This window comes from Austrofundulus limnaeus, unplaced genomic scaffold (genome assembly GCF_001266775.1).
Source record: "Austrofundulus limnaeus strain Quisiro unplaced genomic scaffold, Austrofundulus_limnaeus-1.0 Scaffold81, whole genome shotgun sequence".
Classification (NCBI taxonomy): domain Eukaryota; kingdom Metazoa; phylum Chordata; class Actinopteri; order Cyprinodontiformes; family Rivulidae; genus Austrofundulus; species Austrofundulus limnaeus.
In genome coordinates, this window is record NW_013952483.1 from 1102032 (window position 1) to 1113749 (window position 11718).

General features: G+C 39.0%; 2 protein-coding genes across 2 annotated transcripts in view; one reads left to right on the forward strand and one right to left on the reverse strand.

The window, feature by feature from the left end:
* The window catches only part of edar (ectodysplasin A receptor), a gene marked incomplete in the record, with an annotated part of 54305 nt that extends 52122 nt beyond the window's left edge, over positions 1–2183 (reverse strand). Inside the window, 1 exon segment of the mRNA XM_014011518.1 lies at positions 2106–2183.
* A 22-nt stretch (positions 2184–2205) lies between these two features.
* The window catches only part of LOC106519732 (SH3 domain-containing RING finger protein 3), a 115534-nt gene continuing 106021 nt past the window's right edge, over positions 2206–11718 (forward strand). The window contains exon 1 of the mRNA XM_014011517.1: positions 2206–2750. Coding sequence (XP_013866971.1) covers positions 2352–2750 — 399 coding nt within the window. The 5' untranslated portion in view covers positions 2206–2351. The remainder of the gene's footprint in view (positions 2751–11718) is intronic.

The following is an 11718-nucleotide window of genomic DNA, read 5'->3' on the forward strand; positions in this document are numbered from 1 at the left end:
CACACACACACACACACACACACACACACACACACACACACACAGAGAGAGAGAGAGAGTCACCTTCTCAACAATTCAAGACATTCCCCTGATCACTCTCAACATTTATCTAATCTCATCTCTAACAACCACTTTGACCCAACCTTCAACAAACCCAAACCTTTAATGTAGAGCTTTAAATTATATGGATTTACGATGCATCAGTTTAAACATAACTTCCAGGTYATACAGAAAGAGAAAGACTCGTTTCCATTCATTAATCTAGTTTATCAAGCTCCAGTCTGTAGGGTTTGGTAAAATCATTCACACCAAATAGTTTGAGTTTGGTTCCTCAAATCATTTTCTCATGATTCCTGATCATAAATATTATAAAAGAGAGATCCTTAGTTGCTAATAAAACTTTACTCCTGGACAATTTGTTGGTTAGTTTATCTCTTCTGTGAATGATAAACAACTGTGTCGAAATTACTTCATTTATTATTGTTTAGCTGCTTATTAACGGAGTCCACTGTACAGAAAGATTTGTAACCATTCTCAACCTGAATATTTTAAAACTCTAATAAATGTATTTATTTATGCTACAAGAGTTGAGACACTTTTTAAAACTTGTTTTTTATATATATAAAATAAACACCCACTCATTAGTTTGTCTTCTTATTCGCTGAAGATGCAGGATTCTAATTTTACTTGCAAATAAAGTGCTAATTCACTGCCCCTGCTCACATGAAAATATGTTTTCAAAAATAAAATAATAAATAACCAAATAGATCATAAATTCTTGTTAAAAACTGAACATCGTAAAAACTGATTTTCTCCACATTTTAAGAGTAAACTGGATATTGTAGGTCATAATTTGCAGAAAAAATGCTAAACCTTTTAGGATTCGCAGATATGTTTTTAAAATTATACTAAGCTTGATCAAACCAGGCAGGAACTGTTTTTGACAATAATGTCTCATTTTAAGGGAAACCTCGTGAAAATAGCACCAGTCCAAAGTTACAACCTAAATGGTCAAATTAATCAAAATAGGTGAACAAAATAAAAACAAACACAATCACATATGGTATAAATAGCAGTTGCACTAATTCAGTAACAAAAAACTTTATAAAACTTMCTCCAAAAACATTAAACTTTTATTTAGACTGAATCTTTTCAATGACAAAGATGCAAGTTTTGAAAAAAAAAAATAAAACCCTGGGATCTCAAAATAAAGTCAAAGCAAAAACCGCAACATGTGCATCATAACAGGTCATTAAAGATGTTAAAATTCAGCACTGTAAGAAATGCAATTAGTCTATCCAAAATAGCTTTGGACATAAAAATATACCAGTGCAGTTGTGTCCTTTTAAGGCCAAATTTGTGTTTTATTTTTTATTTTTGTAAGTTTTTTGTCTACTTTCAATCCTATAGTTTCTAAAAACACCAAAAAGTCAGTTTATTTTTTATTTATTTATTTAATTTATTATTTCCCCCCTTGACACTTGATTTTGCTTTTCATGTTCACACGATTTTCTCTCACTTGCAATTTCATGCATTACAATCCAGTCGATTTTTAGAAAAAATAAAAATAAACAAATAAATACTGTATGTTTTCAATTCCAAAGGACAAAACAAAAAATGTCCACCAGGTGTCGCCACAAACCACATTTTCACCGTCAGCTGGACGCGGTTTCTACCGCAATCAGAAGAATCAGCTCCTGTCACATCATTGATGGATTCTTAYAAATATATTGAAACAAATATGTTTACTTTTATCTATTTTTACGCTCACTGCACATGTAGCTCGATGGTTTTTAATACAAACTATATAAAACTGGACAAACTTGAGCTGAATGAACTTTTGTTTTTATTTTAAAAGCTGCCTAGTGTAGCTTCCTCTAAATCTGTTCGTTCTGGTTCTGATGGGATAAAAACTCTATGAATAAACGGGCGGCCCTGTTTTAGCCAGTAAACACTGGTTCGTGTTAATTACTGAGCGGCTGTGGGGCTTCCTGCTGCGTGCATGTGGTGGTTGGAAGGTTTTTCATCTCTCTCTGTGCGTGAGCGCGCGCGCCGCAATTGTGATGGGCGCGCGGAAGATGATGATGATGAGAGCGTGACCTCACCGCTTTCTGCACAGCTGCTGGAGAGAGGAGGAGAGAAGCTCCCGACAGCCGGGGGAGGACAAACAGAAACACGCCGAGGTCCAGAGCACCAGGAGGGGAACAGAGGGGGGGACACCGTGGGGGCGTCCGTGGTGGACACCTTTCGCTGGTTCACCTCCTCACCAGAATGTTCTGCGCTCCCGGGTCGTTTCCACGGTACGAGAAGAAAAAGTCCCCGCGGCGTCTCCGCCGACACTGAAAGCCCAGATGCTCGCCCTCTCCGCCGACATGGACGAGTCCTCGTCGCTGCTGGATCTGCTGGAGTGCTCGGTGTGCCTGGAGCGCCTGGACACCACGGCCAAGGTGCTCCCGTGCCAGCACACCTTCTGCCGCCGCTGCCTGGAGAACATCGTCAGCTCCCGGAACGAGCTCCGCTGCCCGGAGTGCCGCATCCTGGTGGACTGCGGGGTGGACGACCTGCCGGCCAACATCCTCCTGGTTCGGCTCCTGGACGGGATCAAGCAGCGGCCGCAGCGGGGGAGCGGCGGGCACAGGCAGTCCCTGGCCGTGGGGTCGCTGCAGGGGTATGCAGCCGGGATCTCCGCTTCCCCTCCGGGTACCGCAGTCAGAGAGCTGCCCGTCGCCACCAGGAGCTCTCCAGTCAAGGTTGGCCACTTTCTGTTTACATTTAGTCCATSCTGCTCATACTACCGAATTTAGTTGAAGAAAGTTTTGAGGGCTTTTGGAGAAAAAAAAAGTTTTTTCACTAGTTGATGGATGCAAATTCAAAACATTATGTCACAGCAGGATCACAGTGCATGAGAAACATGTCTGCTGTAGAAGCTGCACAATGTTAGAAAAACTGTTCATATTTRTTCCAAATTGCAATGGCAATATCAATTTTGATAACCTAATAGCTATTTTTCTCACTTTCTTTTCTAAATTAGATGTAGTCCTACACATCAAAGGGCAGTAACTGACCAAATTTAGTATTATCACACAGAACATATATTGATAATATATTCAGTGTCTAGCTATAATAGTTAATGAGTTATTGCAGTCTTAAGAAATGTTGATATTGTGCTCAGTGATATCTTTTATGAGATATAAGGTAATTTGATGAGCRGTTCAGTGTTCCTGTCACCTCCATGTTTAAGTTAATTGGTGCAATGTGAGGTTTCATGTCTCCCAGTCAGCTGGAGCAGAATGAAGGCTTGTTTACTTCCTGTCCAGGTTGTTGTGTTAAAGAATGTGACTCTAATGTGACAGGAATATGTGGTATCAGCAGCACCGGGCTTCAAAAACTTTAATTGCCTTTTCTTGCCTTCAAATGAAATTAAAAAAATAATAAATAAAAGATGAAAAACAAGTCGTGATGATGTGGGAATGTTTGGTTGTGTTTCGACAAAGCGTCTGAATTTTTCATCTGTTTACTGAGCGAACTGATAAATACTCATTTTTCAGAGTGATGTGTTTATTTTATTATTTGTCAGTGACTCAGTAATGGCGTCCGGTGAAAACAACAACAACAACAGTGTTGATTGGACAATGAACTCATCACCACACAGTTGGAAATGACTGTAAAAGTTTATTAGAACAGCACGAGAGGGATGCGATGCATTTTTAAACAAATAAAAGCGTTATCATTAACCTTGCATGTCTAAGGCAGCCATTGTTTAAAGAAGTGTAAGAAACAAATCATTTATTCCGAAATCCAAAACATCCAAATCAACTTCTAGCTTAAATCAGATCAATATCAAGTTTGGAAATAGTGGTTGCTCACATACAATAATAATAATTCACATTATACACTAATGTTTTCTTTTCTTTCTATATTTTTTTTGTGTGTTCTGTTCCTTGTTGTAATAGGTTCTCATGGAGAGGCACTCCACTGTGTATTTAGCTTTTATTGCCACACATTCACACACTCAAATGTACACACATGCCTGTAACCTGCTACCTTCCCCACAGTTCACTGCAGACACTTTGCCCAAGTCTCCTCCAGGCACTGTGGGGACCGAAGGCTTTGTGATAAACGTGCAAATTAATCTCCTAACTGCGAGGTTCACACTCACACACACACACACACACACACACACATGTGGCTGCAGATGCATCCTGGTTGCAGATCCAGAGCTGAGGTCTTGCCAAAGACTTAACTCTATTTTGACAAACATACACACCGAAGGAGTCATAAAGGTAAAACAAAGCACTCTGTATCACGAGTTAAAGCTTGGGGATGAGGATGAATGTGTTGCCATGGAAAGGGAAGCAGAGGAATGCATGCTGACTCAGCAGCAAGACCAGCTTTTCCTCCTGCTGTGCTCCTTTAGCCTCTGTTGCTGACTTTGTGCTATGACCATTTACAAGTTAAAGCCGTTTTTTGCCCTTTTTTTTTTTGCAAAAGTATTAAATGAAACTCCCTAAGGGGCAATAAAAAAACAAAGATCTGGACAACCTGTCATTATTAAAGGTAAATTTGTAGAGTTAATACTCTGTCTCTTTTTTTTTTGTTCTTAACTGAAAAACCTTGGAGCCAAATATTTGCACTTCACATATTTAGTCCTTCAGTTGCGCAGGAGCTTTTTTCTTTTATTGTTCAGTGAATCAGACAAATTGTTTATTGCAGTTTGTTTTGTCTTTGAACAAAGACAGTCGTTTTTCACATCCCCGTGCGGCTCGGTTATGTCACCGTGTTTTCACGATCAGTTTGGATTGTGATGCTGTGAATTCACTTTCTTATACAGTCGTCATTCAAATAATTCACATACGAGCAGAAAAAAAGGATTTAAGAACATTACAGTTATCTTGCACTCCCCGATTTTGACTTGAAAAAAGCCTCCCCGGATGGGGAGCGAAAACATCTTCAGTTGGACTAAAATTCCAGCAGCTTTGTTTTGAGACTCTTAGAATTCGTCATGTCTTGGATGGTTGAGAATCTACAACAACAGAAGATTGCAGTGCACCAACCTTTCAGCTGAAACTTGAAGCAAGAAATTACAAGTGCAATAAACCAGAGAGCAGTTCTGCAGGAAAACAATCACAGTAACAACCAGAGGAGCTACCAGTAAAAAAAAAAAAAAGTACCAGATACTAGAACTGATCTTTAATTGTCTTGTGGGAAAAAGCTGAAACCCTAGCAGCCTCCTCCACTGAGGATGATTTGATGGTTGCACACATCCAGAAGTCAGTTTGAAGTGATTAATTGGTYGGCCGACTTAATCAGTCAGTATTTGCCACTTTTTAAAAATCAGCAACCTGCCATGCATATTTTATCCTTTAGAAGATGCAGCAGCATTTCATACAACCAGCTCACTTTCACTCACACTTTCTTTCATTTTTAAGCAGGAWTTGTCTTCTATGTGTTTGTTTTAGGCGTCMAAGTTCTTCCCAGTGTTGTTAAATMCTGTATAAACTTAGGAAATTTATGTTTGGTAGATTWTTTCTTKGTTCTAACAAATCTTGACAATAAATCGTTGGAAAAATTGTTAATTTCTCTTTTAAATGGTGCCACATTTGTAAGGAACATGCATTTGTGGGATGAGCAGTAGAGTTGAGTATGTGCCTTACAAACATGAAAAAAAATATTGCAAATCCTCTCTGCCATTGCCAAACAACTTATTTTGCTGTTGCTATTGACATTTGTTTTGGACTTCTGGTACCCCCAGGTGCTGCCACTCGTTAAGCTTTATTGCCAAGAAACATTGTTACAACACGTAAATATTCTACCAAACACAAATTTCTTTACTTTTTTCAAGTAGCTGCCATGATTTCTAAAGATCAGCATCAGCCTCATTTAGTTTAAATAACTACTTAAGTCAGTTTAATGTGCAGAAACATAAAGTTTAACTCCGACTAATCCGTCTTCCATGTTTGTTTGACAGTTTTGTTATGGCTGTGTCTCTTTTAAAAGAACAAAAAAGAGGTAGAGTTTCTCTAATAGCAGCTGTGTTATGGTTTTGGTCGGCCTGTGTTTCCTTATTTGTTAGCTGGATGTTCCAAAATGTGTTTCCAGATTTCAGTGAGAACTGTTTGAGTAATAGACCACGGTCCAAAAATAAATTTATTTGGGATAAGGTTCTGTTTTTTTCTTCAGGAAGTAGCTCTGACATAACTCATTTTCTGTGACAAACAGCACCTAGGTGGAGGCTGCTGCATTCAAACCACTTCCCAGTTCATGCTTTTGTTTCCGTGGTCACACACAAACACACACACAAATACACTTCAAAGTGAGCTGTCATTCTGAGCCAGATACAGAGAAAATACATTTATAGAAACAGTTTCTACAGTGCTGGTTTTAACTTTTTCCCAGTGCAGGCCAGACCCGAGCTTATTTTAGAATGATGTGTTAGAGTACATATCCCAGTTCTTGACTAACAAAATCTCCGCACAATAGAAACCCTGCTCTTTCTGCAGAAACAGAAGTGTCTTTGATTAAGAGCCAGCTGGTCAAAGCAAGTTTGAAAACAGACACATATTCAAGCCTTTACATAACAGCGGCATTGGAATGATATTAGGAAAACAATTGCAACGACTCAGGGTGATTTGAACTGGCAGGTTGTTTTCAGTGAGTATATATGTCCTTGTGGAGTGTATTGTTTCTTTAGTGCAGGAGATTTAAGGATTAGATCGTCCATTTTTTCACACGACCGTGACAATCTCAGATCCCTGTTTGGTATTCATGAAGATCATCTTTTTGTGTGCACGCTCCTTCAAGAATACAATTATCCGAGAGAAGAGTAAATTTGAATTTGTGCCTTAAACGTTTGATATTTAGAGCAGACGATGCAGTRATGAATCCAACACATTCTTCGCACGTTTTTCCTTGTCAGCTGCAAACCATGAAGACGATGATAAAACTGTGTAAAACTATTCACAAATTAGATCTCACTAACTTTTATGTAGATTTTCCAACAATCTTATTGAAACAAGTGATTAATTTTTGAATTGTTAACAGTTTAACCTCTGCTTTCCTCCAAACCYATTTAAAGCTGCGCCTCATGAAGAATTCAACCTGCGATCTTCACCCATACCTGTATTTACCTGGGGTTGGTATAGCAACGCTCCATGTTACTATGGGAGCATGATGCAGCAATGACGCCATCTGCTTTCATTTCCAGAATGAGACATCATTCCCAATGAATAGACGAGGGTTAGAGAATAGAAATAGTCTGCTGCAAGTCTCTGTGAGAACCCTTTGAGCCTGCGTCTCTGAGTTATTGTGCACAAGATGTAAAACAAACAAAATAAAGTCTAATCTTAATCTAAACCTGACTTTTTTCCAATAACAAGTTTTTTTAAGTGGAAACTGCCTTGTGATTATCTACATTTGAACCGGACGTCCTCATGTTCCTCAAATCTTGTCAACTACAAAAGCAAGAATTTCCAGAATTCACACATTTTCTCCTTAATGGCTTTTTGGAGAACAAATACACATTTTTCCACACTAACGTGAATGCACATTATTTCCTTTCATTACTCCCTCAAACTGTTGATCCCTGCAGCAAACAGCAAGCTCGTCATTACCTTTGCGTTATCTTGTCTTTTTATAAATATGGAGCACATGTATACAGTACATAGGTGCAAACACAACAAAAGAGACACATGTAGTTCATCTCTTGGACTTGCATTTTTGCACAATGTCGCACACAAATTGTTAAATTAGCACACGCATTTTTCCTCCCGTTTTGTTTATCTTGACTCTTTTTCTCATCCTCCTACTTTTTTCCCATGTGAAAGAAAAATGCTTTGAATTTGGATGTGACCACATAATGAAACCCCCGATACGCATCCCACTCACCCACATACACACATGTTTATGTGTGCTGCTCTGTGACTCCTGGGTCTTTTTTTTTTTTTGAAACTCAACTGTTTCCCTGTTTGTATGTATGAGTTCGAATACAAATGGGAGTAGGTTGCATGTCGTTTGCATTCATCCATCACCACAGTGTCTCAGATAATTGGATTTTTAATGATTCAGAGAAGGTGACCAGCRATAAGTGTGGAAAAAACTGTCAAAAAAAACTAGACTGGGTCACCTTAAAGCGACTCGCATGATTATTTTATAGAGACATAAGACGGCTTTGATTATTTTATCCATCTTTGATCACCTGACGGCTACAGTTCCTCCTTATCATGGTCTCYGATTGTTGTTTGTTTATTTGTTTCAGTATAAATCTTTGTGAATTCATCTCACACCCATTGTCCGGCTAACACWGATATGAAGCAGGAGTGAGGCGGATCAGATAATGCAGATAATGGATTGATGGATGTAGACAGAGTGGTGGATCAGGACAGCTCATAGTCTGGGAGAGGGTGTAATGACTTGGTGTGTAGGTGTGTGTGTGTGTGTGCGTGCATGTGTTTAGTCTTGGGGGTTGGTGCACTCTAGGTGTTAAAGTCTAAACAAGCCTTCGAGCTTGACTGCTATTCCCACGGGTGCACCCGTTTGCACAAACGCACACATGAGCACACACGTACACATAAGGGTTAAGGGTTAAAACCCCCCAGCCCCACGCACAGTCTTTTTGTTACCATAACGACAGGGGTGAGAAGTCACTGACCACTAGTCAAGTCAGAATTGATTACACTAAAAGATGGTGCGTTGTTTTTTGCAGCCACGGTATGACCACAAAGACATCATAGACAGGGTCGATCCGTGGCATAGGCAGTATAGGTAAGTGGTAACGGCACCGTCCACCTGGGGTGGGGGATAGGGGACACAAATAGGAGACAAAAATTATGTAATTTCATCAGAATAAAGCTTATTTAGTTTGTAGAATAATCATGGGTTATTCAAGTTTGACATTGTCACCTTCCAAAAATAATCTCCTAATTTTTTTTTTGGGCAAAATTGACTTTTTTTGCATTTAAATCATCTCCTCATGATGTTGACCACCTGTAGTAAAACCACCTATATTCTCAGTTGATCAAATCGTTTGATTCTACCCCTTAAGATAATGGCCTATGTATTGAATGTGACTGAAGCTGAGCTAAGTTTCCATAAAAACTTGAAAATGTGACTAAAGCGATTTATTTTAGGAAGGTCTCGATATGAAGGTAATTTGTTCTGTGGATTTCTCAGCCTACTTTGTTACTAGATGTGGTAAATGGTGCAGAAGACATATTGTGATAAATGTAACATATGATGCAGTCAAGACTAACTAGTGGTGCTCAGTGTGTAAATAGAAAACAAAATAAGGAAAATGGAAGTTTCAATTATGATATCAGATAAAGTTCAGGTTAAAGTCTGGTTTTCTGAGTTTTACCTTCAGAACATACTGATTTTATGTTCTATTAATCCAGTCATTAACAAAAAATGCTCTTCAAATGGTAGAAAAACATAGTTTTGAGTAGGTCTTTTACAAGAATTTCCAGGGGAGTACACCCCTGGACCCCTCTAGAACTGCTTCACTCCACAGCTGTTCATTAACAGGAACAGGTGGGTCATTGCTGTTGGTAGATATTGGCAGGTATGATGCAAACTTCTGGTATTTTGTTTCAAATTAATTATATTGTTAACTGTTTTAATTGGTCAACCTGCTTCCTAAAGATTTAAAATAAATAATATCATAAACAAAACTATTTAATTCGGTATGCGAACGTATTGGCAGTGACATTTAGAAAACTGCACAAGGGGCGCCACCTGGAATGTTGTCTAGAACAGTGGTTCCCAAACTTTTTATCTTCTGACCCACAAAATATCCATGGCAAAAACTTGTGACCCCAAATATTACTTTTCTGAGTACACAAACTTCGTTAATAACCCTAAAAACACAGGCTTTTTGACGATCTAAACAGCTTATACACAAATATAAATACTTATTTATACTTATTTTGTGTTTTTGTAATAATTATAGGGAAAATATTATGTCAGCAATTATTTTATTACCCTTTAAATTGATTTCTGGAGATTATCCAAGGTGCTTCATGACCCAAAACTGGGGCCCAAGCCCAACTTTGGGAACCAAAGTGCAGTGGTTCCCAAACTTTTCAGCTTTTGACCCACAAAATAACAGTAGCAGAGACCTGAGCCCCCAGCTATTTCTGGATGATAAACATTTGTATCAGGTCAACTAAACATGGGCATACTAACAATACTTTTATACTACATTTATCCATTTTAAATATACTAACCTCACTCCTTTGTAATAACTAAGTCAAAAATGTAATTCAGAAAATCTTTTTAGGACCCCACCTTGATGTTTCGGGACCCCACTTTGGGTCCCGACCCCAACTTTAGGAAACACTGGTCTAGGGCAGTACCTTGGCTAGGACCGGCCCTGATCATAGAACCTAAAGTTTTAGAGAAAATTTAAATTCATGGACATGAAAATGTGAAATACACACACGTCACACATCTGTAAATGGTTTGTAGAAACACAGATGCTCTCAGGTTTCTGCACTCACCTTTACAGTTTATTAAAATAAGCATTGCACTTTCATCCATCCATCCATCCATTTTCTGTAACCCGTTCTTTCCGGGTCAGATGTGGCTGGTGTATGTCTCCAGCAGTCACAAGATGATGGACACACTGGATGCTGGTCCATCACAGGGCCACAGGGACAAATGAGACAAACAACCATTATCACTCTCACTCCCACAGAGGGACAAAATAGACTCACAAACATAGCAAGAACTTAACATTGTGTGTTTTAGGGCAACTACTTGTAGATGCAAATGAAAACTAACAATATGTCTCTTCTTGTGTGTGACAACAGCTTCACAACTACATCAGCTAAAATTCTCACTTAAGCAACAGAAAAGCACACATTCCGTGGCTTTTTGCATAAAAAAAACTGGGAACGATAAAACCAAATCCATCACTTCATGCTGCCGTTCRCTGTCAGAGTGGTAAATTGCTTTAAGCAGTTAAAAACAGACTTTAAAAGGTTGAGAAAAAAGCTATAAGTTATAGATTGTGACTACAGGTGTTTTTTTATATAAACTGAAAAGACTCTTGTGACTCCTAAAGCGGCGATCAGAGCAATGTGTGTATAATAACAGATGAAGTTCTGCTTGTGATGTGCTAGAAAAAGTGGAACGGTTCTCTTGGGAGAAGAGAATCGTGGAGACACAAGGTGGTTCTGCAGGTGTCAGCCGATGCAGCGTCATGTGTGTGAATCTGTGCAGACGTGCGCCTATGTGGTTATACATTTCAGTTTCTTCCTTTCATATTAAAGAGGTGCCTCCTCCGCCTCCTCCTCATCTTTCTCGGCTATGAAGAGATGTTGAAATGCAACCACTTTAGATTTGGCAGGAAGCAGACTCTTGGCTACAGCAGAGTGGAGAAATCAGAGCGTGCACACACTCCCACACACAAACACATCTGAGGGGAATTACAACATGGCAGCAAATACACGTCTTGTTTTTTATCAACGCGCTTTTCACGCTCAGAAATCTGGACCTCAGCTCATCACCTGTTTTGTTTTTGACTTTATGTGAAMTCACATCTCTCCCCTCCTCCAATCAGTTGTTGTTATTATGTTAACAGACTGAAGCACAAAACTTTGAATCAGGGGACCCTAAATGGTGGGCAACTGGTGGTCCATGGGCCTATCTATCTATCTATCTATCTATCTATCTATCTATCTATCTATCTATCTATCTATCTATCTATCTATCTATCTATCT